Source organism: Macaca nemestrina, chromosome 4, assembly GCF_043159975.1.
Source record: "Macaca nemestrina isolate mMacNem1 chromosome 4, mMacNem.hap1, whole genome shotgun sequence".
NCBI lineage: Eukaryota > Metazoa > Chordata > Mammalia > Primates > Cercopithecidae > Macaca > Macaca nemestrina.
The window spans coordinates 36,207,136-36,222,715 of NC_092128.1; the positions used below are offsets into that span (position 1 = coordinate 36,207,136).

At 39.7% G+C, this 15,580-nt stretch overlaps 1 protein-coding gene across 9 annotated transcripts in view; it reads left to right on the forward strand.

Annotated features, from left to right (window-relative positions):
* The first annotated feature begins 414 nt into the window (after positions 1–414).
* Positions 415–15,580, forward strand: part of LOC105475142 (calcium dependent secretion activator 2) — a 564,483-nt gene continuing 549,317 nt past the window's right edge. For 2 of the 9 annotated variants that reach the window (XM_071094565.1, XM_071094564.1), the window contains exon 1: positions 416–1,090. In XM_071094565.1, the coding sequence (XP_070950666.1) occupies positions 749–1,090 (342 nt within the window). In that variant the 5' untranslated portion in view covers positions 416–748. Of the gene's footprint in view, positions 1,091–1,123; positions 1,701–15,580 lie in introns of those variants that run through there. The other 7 variants (XM_071094561.1, XM_011730304.3, XM_071094566.1 and 4 more) reach the window with 5 other exon arrangements.

A 15,580-nucleotide genomic window follows, 5' to 3' on the forward strand; every position in this document is an offset into this window, starting at 1 on the left:
CCCGCTTTTCCGCGCTGGGGTTCAATCCCGGGCAGCAGGTTCGGGTTGGGGAGATGTCTCGGCCGCTCCTCGTCACCTCTTGTTAGGGGACAGTCCCTCTCCGCTCCCCATTCCACCTCCACCTGCTGGAGAAAAGATCATAGGTGGTAGGGTGAGGGTAGTTCGAGCAGCCCCGGTGGGCGCTTACGCGGGCCACAGAGCTCGGCCGCTCCCCGCCTTTGCAAACTGTGTGCTAGGGCACCAGGCGCCCGGGCACTCGGGCCCGGGTAGCAACGGCGGCGCGCGCACGCGCACGCGCACTCCGCGGCCCCGCGCGGCTCCTCGACATTCAATTCCACGTGTTGCTTGTAGTAAGCGCCACAGGTTCCCCACCTGCGTCCAGGCGCTCGGGCCGCTCTGCCTCTGCTGGCGGGCTCTGGGGAACCGCTGGGTCGGCGCGCCCCAGGCTGGTGGAGCAATTCCTGAGGCGCTCAAGCTCACCCCCAACGCTAACTCCGCCTATTCAATCCCGGCGGCTCCCCCTCTCCCCCCTCCCAGTCCTCCTCCCGGCTCCTGCCCGCCCCTTTCGCCCTGGTGGTAGGAAACACTCCTGAATCTAACTCGACGTGTCCGGAAAGCCCTGGCCAGTTTTCCTTTCGTTCTGGGGCCGCTGCAACCAGCTCCGCGGCTCCCTCAGACCCGCGGGCGCAGCCGCCGGGGGTGAGGCGCCTGGGGACCAAGGGCCGAGCGGCGGGGATTCCGGAGCACCATGCTGGACCCGTCTTCCAGCGAAGAGGAGTCGGACGAGGGGCTGGAAGAGGAGAGCCGCGATGTGCTGGTGGCGGCCGGCGGCTCGCAGCGAGCTCCGCCGGCCCCGACTCGGGAAGGGCGGCGGGACGCGCCGGGGCGCGCGGGCGGCGGCGGCGGCGCGGCCAGATCCGTGAGCCCGAGCCCCTCTGTGCTCAGCGAGGGGCGAGACGAGCCCGAGCGGCAGCTGGACGATGAGCAGGAGCGGAGGATCCGCCTGCAGCTCTACGTCTTCGTCGTGAGGTGCATCGCGTACCCCTTCAACGCCAAACAGCCCACCGACATGGCCCGGAGGCAGCAGAAGGTGAGTTGCGGGACCGGGCGCCTCCTGCCACCACTTCTCCCTGGGGTTTTCTCCCGGGAGAGCTCTGGACGCCTCCCGTCCTTCTGCGAAACGCAGGACACCGTATTTTTGTTAGTCTTTGAGGGCAGAGGAATCTTTGGGGACAAGACGGTGCTTTCACCCGCCGGGTATGGGGCTGCAGCGGACACCTCTTCTCCTCCTCCCCGCCTGGGCTGGCAGGAGCTGTCAGCTCACCATCCATGAGACAGAGACCAACAGCGCCGGCCGTGCCGCGGTTGCACCCGGCAGGCGCAGCTCTGGCCGGATTAGAATGCGACTCCCACCAACTTTAATTTCCAACAGCACTGGTGCATTCCTGTCCACCTAGCCTGGCGTGATATTGCTAGAGCTGGGTTTGCCGAGGGTCTGAATGAGTGGTGTAGCTAGGCGAAACAGGTGGAGCCGGAGTACTTTTCTTATCTTAGGTAGAGAGAAATCTTCACTTAAGAGGGGTAGAAATTGTCCTCAGTGAATAAGAAAGTTAAATTCATACGTTTCCTATATTGCCATACAACCAGGACATTAAATCCAAACACCGAAGAAGGCATGCAGCTTTGTAAAGTGTCTGTGGGTAAGTAATTTCTGGTCTGGGCAGGCCTAATTAATGAAATACATTCTTACTGATGAAAGATAAAGGATTGGTGCATGACCACTTCATAACAAATGCTTTCCAAATGCTTTTTTGAGGAGCAAAATGCTTTTTCTCCCCCAAAAGGTAAGAAGTTTGTTTCAGGTGAAAGGCCGGCCAACTTGAGTTTCAAAACAAGATCCCAGGGGCCTGATGTTCTGTAGCAGACAGGACTAATGACTCAAATTGTCCTAAGTGGTTAAATGTTTACAACAGAAACTCTAGGAAATCTTTTTAATAGAATGCTGAACCTGGAAGGTTCTGTAGAAATCCTTAACAGTTCCCTCAGTTTGTGATAAGATCTAGAGATCCAGAGAGGTTGTAGTCTGTTCAAGGCATACCTAGATGCGCAGACATTTATTAGTTTTCTGAAATACTAACTTCAGTGTGTGAGACATTTTTAGAAATTTGGAGAGGTTTTGAGTTGACTTCAACTGTAACTGTAGTTCAGAGTAAATTCAGTCTCCCTACACTCTCCCACCCCCATTTAGCTAACCTTTATTTTTTGAGGTATGATTGAATGTAAAAAGCTATACATACCACTCAACCCTAACTATTGGTGGTTATATAGGTGTGTAAGTATCATGGGGATAAGTATACACGATGAAACCACCTATAGTTAACACTATTGTATGCTTAAGATCTGCCCTCTTAGAAAAAATTTTAAGTGGTCTTACCCAACTTTTTAAAACACACAAACTGAGCAACCATTTTGGAATCATTTATTCTCTGGGAATCCTTATGGAATATTTCCCTACAGCTGGAGACTAATAACAGATCCTTTAGGTAACCTAGCCCTAGGTATTGAGTCACAGAATGTTACAGATGGAAGACATCTCGAGATCCTAGGGAGACTCCTCATGTTGGAGAAGAGAAATGGGTCATAATAGCATTTCCCAATCCCAAACAAATTGACACAGTTAAAGCCACCATTACTCAGGTAAGTTTTGAATGCCCTGCGGTGTTTTTATGAGCCTGCTACTCCACTCCTGAAAGAATCCCATACTTCCTAATCAGTTGCTCCAGTTGAGTCTGTTCTGAGGCAGTCACCCGTGGCCACTTCTCAATTCTAGTCAAGCGACTGTCAGCTTCAATAGTCATTCTTAAACTAAAATTTTTCGTATATGTTGTGGTATGAGTTCATATCATCCAGTCTCTAGTTTTAGCATTCATATTGCATTTAAGCCTATTTTTAATGTATTAAAGTGTAAAAATGATGTTTGGTAAAATTGAGATTATTTTCTGCCTGTAATATTATTCTTGAAGATGCGTTTGCAGATTTACTACGAGTTGATTTATACTGTGAATACTTGTTGCATTTTGTTAATGAAGTGGACCCTCCCTTTGCTGTTCAAATAGTGCAGTTTTCTCTGACTCCTTCTGTTTAAATATTTGTTCAAAATTATTTGAATTGGCGAGCAGGTGCATTCATAATGCTACTGAGGAGACTATTGTTATAACCTTATCCAGGCATTACCAAAGACAATTTCAAACTACAAAAAAAGCAAAATACTATATATTCTATGAAAAACAAATTAGAATCCTTAGGAATTTCCGTATTCTAAATGCTTAGAGCACAGATTAACTTTTGTGAATTACTTTTATTTTTTATTAAAATGAATGCCAAACAACCTAAGTATTTACTTTATTCAACCCTCCCCCACCTTTTAAAAAATGTGCTGCTTACTAAAGGGAGCTGGAGCAACTTTTGGCAGTCTGGTTTCCTCTTAGGGCAAAATGAAATGGGAATTTATGTTCATGTGAATTTGATGCACAAGCTAATAAGTAATGTCAAAACTTACTTGAAGTCTTGCATTATACAGTTAGATTATTTAAAAGAAGTAACAAGGTAATTGCAAAATCACTATTCCATTGTATATTTTATTCTGTATCTTCAAGTAGTCAGGCATCCAGTAAAAAGATTTAATAGCTTAAATTGTTGTCTTTGAAATGAATATTGCTGCTTACTCACTTCTCTCAACTTCAAGAATTTAGATACTCAGAAATTGAGATCTGAAAGGGTCCTCATTTTATGAAGAAAATTAATCACAAAGGTAAGAGCTTTACCCAGCAGGCCAGGAGTCAGGTTTCTCTTCAGTCAAAGCCCTTTCACTATCAGAACTGGTGAGTTTCTGTGAACCAGAGCTGAGCAGCCTGTTATTTATTTTTTTCACTTGGCTAAAATGGTCCACAAAGTTAGTAAGAGGTTGTGTCTACGAGCTATTTGAGAAAGCTTAGTAGCATTAAACACAGTTAACAAACACATGAATTTCTTTGCTTTTGTCTAGACTATTTCAATTTCGAGGAATAATACTGGTTGGTTTATGACATTCAAGCCCTCTGACCACTGATGGTTTTACAGAAAATTCTGGGGGTGCATATGGGCTACACACTGTGACAGAGTGCCTTTCCAGGTGCTACATCTCCTTAGTGAACATATCCAGGGGTTCACACACGATATGAATATGAACTAACAAACAGTGATTGAAAAATGACATCAGTAGTGATAGTGCTTGAGCCTCTAATGCTGATTTACCTTGATTTTGCAGCACCCCAATGCTAATAATGATGATAATTAACTTTTGATGGTTCTAGATCTTTGGTTAAAGGTAGGGTCAGTGTTGAAACTAGAAAAACAATAATACAAATCAGGTTCTAATTAATAAAGACAATTGTTTGTTAGACTTTAGAAAAACATTAAGACCTTGGAGGAAAAAGTAACAAAAGGGTTCCTTGGTGGTTTGAAAGTTAGGGAGATCCTGATAAGCATAATGACCAACATAGAAGAGATTAAGTACCTTTACTCATAAATGTGAGTTCACAGACTTGAGTTCTAAATTCATAACAGTATTTAAGATGTATATGACTTAAACTGCTGGTAGTTTTGGTTAGAATCCATAGGTTTCTAGTCACTGCTCTTTTCATTATTTGAGTTTTTATGTATTTTTTAACTGGAAATAAGAGGGTATTAAAATGGAACCTACTAACCTTCCATATAATTCATATACCTATGTTTTTTATGTTTCAGTGTGTGTCTCCGCTGTAACCACACTAAATTGTGCCTTATTAAACCATTTTGTATAATCACTCCTATCACTTTGCATAATTTTCTGTGATAATTCTAAGTTTCAGAAATGTATCTAAATAATACTGTGAAATTGCAGACAGTGGGGAAGTAAACAGGTAAAATTGATATGGAGAAGAACATTGTGGGGAAATAGTATTGGGTGAAATAATATACCTCCAACTCGCTCATTTGAATGTTGTAACTGCTATAAAGTGGCCACTTTTATCTCCCTTTGGACATAGTGGTACTTCCCGGGTTTTATTTTGTTTTCATCTTCTGACTAGTTTGGTGTCTGTTGTAAACATGTAAGTCTCAGATTCAGTCTATGCCTTAACGAATTAGTGAGGTATAGGATGGAGTAAAGATAATATAAAGACAATGTGAAAGGGTTTTTTACTTTTCTGTGGGAAAGTGGGATCTAGTATTCCTAAACATGTTTTGAGACCTCTGAAACTTACCTTATTTCCCTAAAGAAAGCCATGAAAATGGTAATACCTGTTGGTGTAAAACTAGTGAATTCAAAGTAACACTTTCCTAATGTTTCTAGCAAGCTCCAGAGACAAGTTAGCAGTGTTGAAGCCCCATAGTATGCCTTTCTTTCTGGCCTGCAGGTTTCCAGCACATCTGGTGATAGTCCAAAATGCCATACTCTTAGGGAGATAGGGTGATTTATCTTTTGTGCTCATTTGGCTTTGATACATTAAGGTCCCAGTACAGAAGAGATGAGTTGTGTTATTTGCTGCTTTTAATTATAGGGAATACCTTGCCCTGTGGGGAGTGAGTTGGAAACCACATATTAAAGTAAAACCTCACAGTGGACTTAAAACAGTATCTTAGGGAAAATTGCTTGTTGCTTCAGCTGATTCTTTTAACCTTCCAGTATCCTGAGACCACAGCACTTAATTTGGTGGAATGAGTTGTGGTAATGAGAACTCAGACGGATTAAGTGATGTTGTCATTTGCTTCTTCAAAAATGAAATCAGCTGCAATTTTGATATATAATGACTGCTTATAAAGTGAAATAAAATATTTTAATGGTGTGTTTTCCCTTTTCAGTTTTGTTTTGTTTTGCTTTTAATGGAAACAGCTCTCTTCATTCATACTCTTACAAAATAAACACAGTTTGTAAGGTCATTAAAGAATTTCAAAACAAAATAGGAAAGCTGATGGCCAGATTATAAAGTCTGGGAATTCTGAATGGAAAATTCTTTGTCATTTGCTGGTGAGGTAGACCACTTTTGACCGATTGTGCTACTTTATATTCATTTCAAATTAATCGAGACCTTTGGGAAGGAAGAGGTGGATTGCATAGTCATGTGACATTGCTATTTCAGTTTTTAGCCTAGGAAAGACCTAATAATTTTAAATAGTGGACATATCAATGGGACAAATGGCATATTTTCTAGGGTTTGAAGAGCATTTAAACATCAAATTCTGGAATTGTTGTCCAAAATCTGTAATATTTCATTCTATGTTCACTGTGTTTCAGTTACCCAAAAATTTTGATATGATTTCCTTAAGGAAAAAGAAGTGTGATTCTTATCTTAACTGCACATTAGATTCATCTGGAGAGCTTTAACAACAATCTCATTACCCAGGTTGTACCCCAAGGTAATTAAATCAGTCTCAGGGGGTGTAGTGTTAAAGCTTCCCAGGTGATTTCAGTGTACAGCCAAGGTTGAGAACCACTGTTCTAAAGAGAAGGTACAGAAAAATGGCTTACTTTCACCTATGAAAGTATTTGCAATAGCAAGTAAGATTACTAATTAAGCTGGTATTCCATGTGCAGGAAAAGGTAATAGGGATACTCGAAGCAGGGAACAAAAAACAAATATTCTAGAGTTTGTGCAGTCGATAAGGTGGAGAGGCTGGTGCATATTTATTTAGACTTATAAAAGGTGTCTAGGTGCTATGCTGGAAGCTTTTGAATTAATTCACAGTAGTGTCTTTTATTCATTGTAAAACTATAGATAAATCACCACATTAGCAATGGAAAATATATATCGAATGCTGAGAGTAAGCATGAGTGTTGCTTTTTATTCCAAAATGAACTGGGAAGAATACAGTGAAATCTCCAAGTTAGAGCTGACACTCAGTAATTCCTAACTGAATAGTACAGCTCACAAAGGTCCTACGAGACCGTTAGTGGGTAACCTGTTTCCTCAGTATAGGTAGTAGTAATGCATACAGGTTTTCCAAAAAGTAAACTTTAGAAGTCGTTCTAACATAATTGTCTTATTAAATAATTAAAATGACTTAAACAATTTAAATTCTGCTATGTCCAAAATTATAACATTAGGTGGACAGTAAGGAAAAGCTTCTATTTTCCTCAAATTTTATTAAAAAGGTACATTGGTTTGTGTTTGGGAGCCTTTTACTTTGTACAGCATCATTAATGCTCTGCTTTGCTTCTTGAAACTTTTATCATACCACTTTGTAGACGTGGTTTCAGTACTTTCATTTTATACCTTCAAGTTAGTGATGGATTTTTATAATGAAAATATTACTGGGGCAAAGAGCCTGAAAATTTAAAGCCTGTCTTTGTCAGTCTAATAGCTGAGATATTTAATTTGCTCCTTTCTGATTGCTTGTGAGAATGAGTATGTGTAGGCTAGTATATTTTTCCTCTTTTCTTTTCTTTTTTTCTTTTCTTTTTTTTTTTTTGAGCTGGAGTCTTGCTCCATTGCCCAGGCTAGAGTGCAGTGGCATGATATTGGCTCACTGTAACCTCTGCCTCCGGTTCAAGTGATTCTCCTGCCTCAGCCTCCTTAGTAGCTGGGACTACAGGAACATGCCACCATGTCTGGCTAATTTTTGTATTTTTAGTAGAGATGGGGTTTCACCATATTAGCCAGGCTGGTCTCAAACCAGCCTTGTGATCTGCCCACCTTGGCCTCCCAAAGTGGTAGGATTACCTACGTGAGCCACTGCCCCCGGTCCTATTTTTTTTTTTTTTTTTGAGACAAAGTCTCACTCTGTTGCACAGGCCAGAGTGCAGTGGTGCCATCTTGGCTTATTGCAACCTCTACCTCCCGCATTTAAGTGATTCTCATGCCTCGGCTTTTCGAGTAGCTGGGATTACAGGTGTGCACCACCATGCCCAGCTAATTTTTTTGTATTTTTAGTAGAGACGGGGGTTTTCCATGTTGGCCAGGCTGGTCTGAAACTCCCAGCCTCAAGTGATCTGCCCGCCTTGACCTCCCAAAAAGCTGGGATTGCAAGTGTGAGTCACCATGCCCGGCCTGCAGCCTGACTTTTGATGAACCTCTGCTTTCATTGCTAAGCATTATGGCCCAATTGAACATTAATTATTTCCTTGGTAAACTATTTATTGAGTCCCGAGTATGTGAATTTAACACTATCTAATATGTTCTGCAGATATAGTAAGAAAACAAGCAGAAATCCTCTTGTGGGCTAATGTTCAATAATTATAGGTTGCATGTCTGTAAGTTTATTAATTTAATTCTTTTTTCTTTTTTCTTTTTTTTTTTTTTTGAGACGGAGTCTCGCTTTGTCCCCCAGCCTGGAGTGCAATGGCCGGATCTCAGCTCACTGCAAGCTCCACCTCCCGGGTTTATGCCATTCTCCTGCCTCAGCCTCCTGAGTAGCTGGGACTACAGGCGCCCGCCACCTCGCCCGGCTAGTTTTTTGTATTTTTTAGTAGAGACGGGGTTTCACCGTGTTAGCCAGGATGGTCTTGATCTCCTGACCTCATGATCCGCCCGTCTCAGCCTCCCAAAGTGCTGGGATTACAGACTTGAGCCTTATCGTGTAGTTTTAACTTATGACAACTTTGTATTTTAATTTCTGGTGTGGTTATTTCCCTCTCTTCTGTGTCAGGAATTTTTTACTTGTATCATTCTTCCTTCCCTTCCCACTTTTTTTTTTTTTTTTTTGAGATGGAGTTTTACTCTGCCGCCAGGCTGGAGTGCAGTGGTGCAATCCCTGCTCACTGCAACCTCTGCCTCCTGGGTTCAAGTGATTCTGCTGTCTCAGCCCCCAGAGTAGCTAATTTTTGTGTTTTTAGTAGAGATGGGGTTTCACCATGTTGACCAGGATGGTCTTGATCTCTTGACCTCATGATCTATCCACCTCAGCCTCCCAAAGTGCCACTTTTTAAAAATAGTGCAGTAGTATAGCATCTTTGTTAGGAAAGTGCTGTCTTCAGAGGGCCTGGGCTTCATCTTCTCACTTATTCACTGTGTGAACAAGGCACTTCATCTTTCTGGGGCCTGACTACTCCTTTAGTAAAATGTTGATAATGACTTAATAGGATTTCTGTTGTGATGAAATGAGATGCCTGTAAAGTACATGCTCCTGATTAGATGCTATCATTTCTAGTTGTTAATTAAACCGATTGGGGAAACAATGATATTTTTACTATATTCAGCCTTCTAGGAGCATACGATATCTTCAGTTAGTCAAGACTGTTTGTAACTTTTTGAAGGTTTGATCATATAGATCTCTTGCATTTATAATCAAGATATTTTTATATTTTATATTTTTTCTTATTGTGATATCTTTTTTAATCATCTCATGGATAAATGGGAAGCTTTTTAATGTTATTAACTAGTCGTTGATTTTACTTAATTGCTGTCTTCAGTGTTGATCCTTTTAGATTTTCTAGGTAGGCAGTTGAATCATCTGTTGACAGTGATGGCTTTTGTCTGGTCCTGTCCAATAGCTATACCTCTTTGGTTTCATATGTCACCATACTCTTTAGAACAGAACAGTATTTGTACTTGTTGCCAAAACCCTTATTTTGATCCAGTATTCACTGGGCAGTGCTTTTGGTGCTTTACCAGTGAATATACGGTTGGTTAGGATTCTTGGATAGAATTCTTGGTATTCTTTATTGTTTATCCTTTTTCAGAAATTACATTAAGATAAAATACATCGATAATTGATACTGAATGTTATCAAATTCCATTTTTGCATTAATAGAAGTGAATGCCTAGTTTTGTTTTATTGATGTGACAGATCAGATTACTAGATTTCCTATTATTAAAGCATATTGGCATTTCTCAGGTAATTTCTACCTGATTATGATTTTTTTTTTAACATACCTTTGACTTTGAGTTTCCTGTACTTTTAGTTTTTACATGTATGCTCATAAGAGAAAGGTCTATCGATAATGGTGTTAACTGAGAAACATTTTACCTTTATATGTGCGCTAGAATAGTTTGTTTTTGTTTTTAGTACATAAATCATCTGATACATGAAGTTTTGAAAGAATTTACTCGTGAAATTACCTACATCCAGACCCTGTTTTCTTTACCCTATTGCTTTTTCTTTGTATTCAAAATTAAAATATAATTGCATGATTTCAGAAAATTGGCTATTTTCAGATATATTAGCATATTTTTTGCTTATTTTTCCAATATCCTTTATGTTGGCTATAAGTCTTATTTTAGATTATATTCTTCCTAATATGCATATATATATATACACACACATGTATTATATATATATGGAGTGCAGTGGCTAATACATGTAATCTCAGCATTTTGGGAGGGTGGGGTGACAGGATCGCTTAAGCCCTGGAGTTGGAGACCAGCCTAGGCTACCCAGTGAGACTCAGTCTGTACAAAAAATAGAAAAATTAGTCAGGCATGGTGACTCATGCCTGTGGTCCCAGCTACTCAGGAGGCTGTAGTAGGAGGATCACATGAGCCCAAGAGGTTAAGGCTACAATAATTTGTGATAGCACCACTGCACTCCAGCCTAGGTGACAAAGTGAGACCCTGTCTCAAAAGAAAAAATAAATATAAAATTAGATTTGCTGGGTTCCTTTTTTTTTTTTTTTTTTTTTTGACACGGTGTCTTACTCTGTTGCCCAGGCTGCAGTGCAGTGGCAGAATTCTGGCTCACTGCAACCTCTCCCTCCCAGGTTCAAGTGATTCTCCTGCCTCAGCCTCCCAAGTAGCTGGGATTACGGGCGTGCACCACAACGCCTGGCTAATTTTTGTATGTTTTAGTAGAGATGGTGTTTTGCCATGTTGGCCAGGCTGGTCTCGAGCTCCTGACCTCAAGTGATCCACCTGCCTCAGCCTCCCAAAGTGCTGGGATTATAGGCATGAGCCACTGCACCTGGCCAGACTCCTTTTTTTTTTTTTTAAGTTATATCTGTTAACTTTTAACTTCTACTATTTTAGAAATCAATAGTTTGTATCCTTTCTTCGTGTTTCCCTTAGGGTTGTCTTTTGCTGTTGCTTTTAAAGAGGACCAAGGGAATGGGAGAGAGACGTGAGAGAGTGGTTCTGTCATCCAGCTTCTCTTTTAGGGTTGCTTTATTTTCGGTTTTGTAATAAGATAATGAGAATATATGAAAGCTATGAATTTATCTCTTAAGTGCAGTTTGGCCTCAGTCCTTACGTTATAAAACATTTTTATTTAAATATTCTCATTTCTGATTTTACTATTTTTTCTTGAACCAGTATTTACATATTTAATCAGAATAGTAATTTAGAAATTGCAGTTGAAAAATTTGTTTTCTCTTTAGTAATAGATTTTCAATTTTATGTTGACAGAGAATGTTGCTTATGATACTTAGCATTGTTGTATGTAATTTAAGTTTTTCATCACAAATTAGTATACGGATTTTAAGATTAAAAGTTTGCTATATATCTAATAATTAGCATTATTATAGTAATCATTCCTGTCTTATTTTTGTCTTCTTTGACTAAATTATCTTATTAATTGTATTAATTTATTTTGCATTTCTAGCCATATTTAATTCATATGTTTTGATTCCAGTCTCTTAGTTGTGTAAAGATTCATGAGTATACACTTACAATCACTGAAAATTAACTTCCTTGATCTACTTACTGTGTATATAGGACAAGGATTCTACTTTGTTCAGATTTAACACTGATTTTACTTTCTTTTGGTGGAGTTTGTCAGAGATATTGAAAAGTATCCGTAATACATATGTAACTACACTCTTATATTCACCTAGTTATGCATCTAATGTAAACACATATGTACACATACATCTGTAAATGTGTACACACTCACATTTCTGGATTGCTTTGTATTGAGGAAAATTATGCAACAATTTATGCCTAGTCTATGCTTTAATAAGAGGGTTTAAGCATTTTATTAGTTACCATTGATATGTTTAATCTTATTTTCTGTTTTATTCAGTGTTTTCTGTTTTTTTAAAAAAATTTGTTGCCTAGGTTTTCTTCTAGAGTTTTTATGGTTTTAGGTCTCACATTTAAGTCCTTAATCCATCTTGAGTTAATTTTTGTATAAGGTGTAAGGAAGGGGTCCAGTGTTGGTTTTCTGCATATGGCTAGCCAGTTTTCCCAACACCATTTATTAAATAGGGAATCCTTTCTCTATTGCTTGTTTTTGTCAGGTTTGTCAAAGATCAAATGGTTGTAGATGTGTGGTGTTATTTCTGAGGCCTCTGTTCTGTTCCATTAGTCTATATATCTGTTTCGGTACCAGTACCATGCCATTTTGGTTACTGTAGCCTCGTGATATAGTTTGAAGTCAGTTAGCGTGATGCCTCCAACTTTGTTCTTTTTGCTTAGGGTTGTCTTGGCTATGTGAGCTCTTTTTTGGTCCCATAGGAAATTTAATGTAGTTTTTTCTAATTCTCTGAAGAAAGTCAGTGGTAGCTTGATGGCGATAGCATTGAATCTATAAATTACTTTGGGTAGTTGGGCATTTTCACAATATTGATTCTTCCTATCCATGAGCATGGAATGTTTTTCCATTTGTTTGTGTCCTCTCTTATTTCTTTGAGCAGTGGTTTGTAGTTCTCCTTGAAGAGGTCCTTCACATCCCTTGTAAATTGTGTTCCTAGGTATTTTATTCTCTTTGTAGCGATTGTGAATGGGAGTTCACTCATGATTTGGCTGTCTGTCAGGACACAGGCATGGGCAAAGACTTGATGACTAAAACACCAAAAGCAATGTCAACAACAGCCAAAACTGATAAATGGGATCTAATAAAACTAAAGAGTTTCTGCACAGCAAAAGAAACTATCATTAGAGTGAACAGGCAACCTACAGAATGAGAGAAAAATTTTGCAATCTATCCATCTGACAAAGGGCTAATATCCAGAATCTACAAAGAACTTAAACAAATTTACAAGAAGAAAACAACCCCATCAAAAAGTAGGTGAAGGATATGAACAGACACATCTCAAAAGAAGACATTTATGCAGCCAACAAACATGAAAAGCTCATCATCACTGGTCATTAGAGAAATGGCAATCAAAACCACAGTGGGATATCATCTCATGCCAGTTAGAATGGCGATAATTAAAAGGTCAGGAAACAGATGTTGGAGAGGATGTGGAGAAACAGGAATGCTTTTACACTGTTGTTGGGAGTGTAAATTAGTTTAACCATTGTGGAAGATAGTGTGGCAATTCCTCTGGGATCTAGAACCAGAAATATCATTTGATGCAGCAATCCCATTATTGGGTATATATCCAAAGGATTATAAATCATGCTGCTATAAAGACACATGCACACACATGTTTATTGTGGCACTATTTACAATAGCAAAGACTTGGAACCACCAAAAATGCCCATCAATGACTGACTGGATAAAGAAAATGTGGCACATGTACACCATGGAATACTATGCAGCCATAAAAAAGGATGAGTTCATGTCCCTTGCAGGGGCATGGATGAAGCTGAAAACCATCATCCTCAGCAAACTAATACAGGAAGGGAAAACCAGACACCGCATGTTCTCACTCATAAGTGGGAGTTGAACAATGAGAACACATGGACACAGGGAGGGGAACATCACACACCCGGGCCTGTTGGGTTGGGGGTCTAGGGTAGGGGAGAGCATTAGGAGAAATACCTAATGTAGATGATGGGTTGATGGGTGCAGGAAACCACTATGGCACATGTATTCCTGTGTAACCTGCACGTTCTGCATGTGTATCCCAGTATTTAAAAAAATTGTTTTGTGCCTTTTGCTATACGGACTCCATTAAAAATATATATATATCTAGAAAACAAAATGCCAAGTACAGTAGTTGGGTTTTACTTTATCCAAAGAGCATTTTCCTTAGGGAGGCATTTGGCTGCCTGTGTTTAAGGGCATTTCTTTCTTTCTTTTTTTTTTTTTTTGAGATCGAGTCTCGCTTTATCGCCCAGGTTGGAGTGCAGTGGCGGGATCTCAGCTCACTGCAAGCTCCGCCTCCCGGGTTTACGCCATTCTCCTGCCTCAGCCTTCTGAGTAGCTGGGACTACAGGCGCCCACCACCTCGCCCGGCTAGTTTTTTGTATTTTTTAGTAGAGACGGGGTTTCACCGTGTTAGCCAGGATGGTCTTGATCTCCTGACCTTGTGTTCCACCCGTCTCGGCCTCCCAAAGTGCTGGGATTACAGGCTTGAGCCACCGCGCCCGGCCTTTAAGGGCATTTCTGTACTCCTTTCCTGGAGCTAGGGACAGATAAGGTGAAACAATGTAACATTTCCTTCGCCTTCCTTATGGTTGTGCTTACTATTCTGATTGAAAGGGCAGGGCACATGTGTTTTAAGAGGCTATGTCTCTAGTTTTGTTCTTGGGTTGTGATGTCGGTGGACATTCCTCGGGAAATTGGGTTACAGTTTTATCTTTAGTTTACAATGTTGTTACCCTATTTAATTTTTTTTTCTGGGTCTGCATGGAATTTTTTATTAGAACATGGGAAAAATAAATTCTGCTACCATGAAACTTGTATTCTTACTAGTTTAACATATTTAGGAAAATGCATTCCAAATTTTATTTAAAGAGATGGGAGCCTTAATTTGGTTCTCTAGAAAAACTAAAACTAAAAATACTGCTTAGTTAAAAAGGCTTACAAAATGCTGAATATCATAAGAAAAAATTCTGAAATATAACAAGACAACTTTAGCCTACACTTCTGAAGCTCTTCTTTTCTTACCCAGAAGGATTGCATATATTCTCAAGCAGTAGTAAGTAAGGAGACTGAGATAAAGCCCATTCTTGTTCTCTCGTCCTTGCTTTAGGTCCACTGTGTTTTGACATGTTTCATATTACAAGCTTCTGTATAAAGCTTTCTTTGATGAAACAAAGGTTCCTATAATGAATCTCATTGTTTTTGACTGGAACACCTAAAATGACAGAGAGGGAGGCCAAAATGTTCAAGTAATTATGAAAATTTAAAGTTACATGATTAAAGTGTGCAACACTGTAAGAATTCCTATAAAGTTTGATCACCATTATCTTTTTTTAGCACTCTGGCAATCTCTCCCCTCCTCCATTGTCCCCTGTCTTTGACTTTTCCATTTTCAATTTTCTATCTTAGGACCCTATCTGCAGTAAAGGTCTACTCTTCTTTGTTCTTTCTAAATTGCTTTATCTTCATCTATAAAATGATTAATACTTGCTTCACTGAGATGATGGGAAGATATATAAAATAATTTCTGAAAAGCACTTAGTGCAGTGTCTGACCTGGACTATATCTTCAAAAAGTTTCCTGTTAACATTTTGTAATAATTTACATTCAGGGGAAAATGTTTCCTGCTATAAAGCATACTGCATTTATCAACAGATATTGAGGCAATATTTGAACAGATTTCATGTGGTGGGAACTATTTCAGGCACTAGAATATAGACATTGGAATACAGACATGGACAAGATAGCCCTTTTTATTAATTTATTTTTAAATGACAAATAACAGTTGTGTGTGTCTGGTACAATGTGATGCTTTAATCCGTGTATACATTGTAGAATGATTCGCTCAATCTAATTAACATATCCATCACCTCACCAA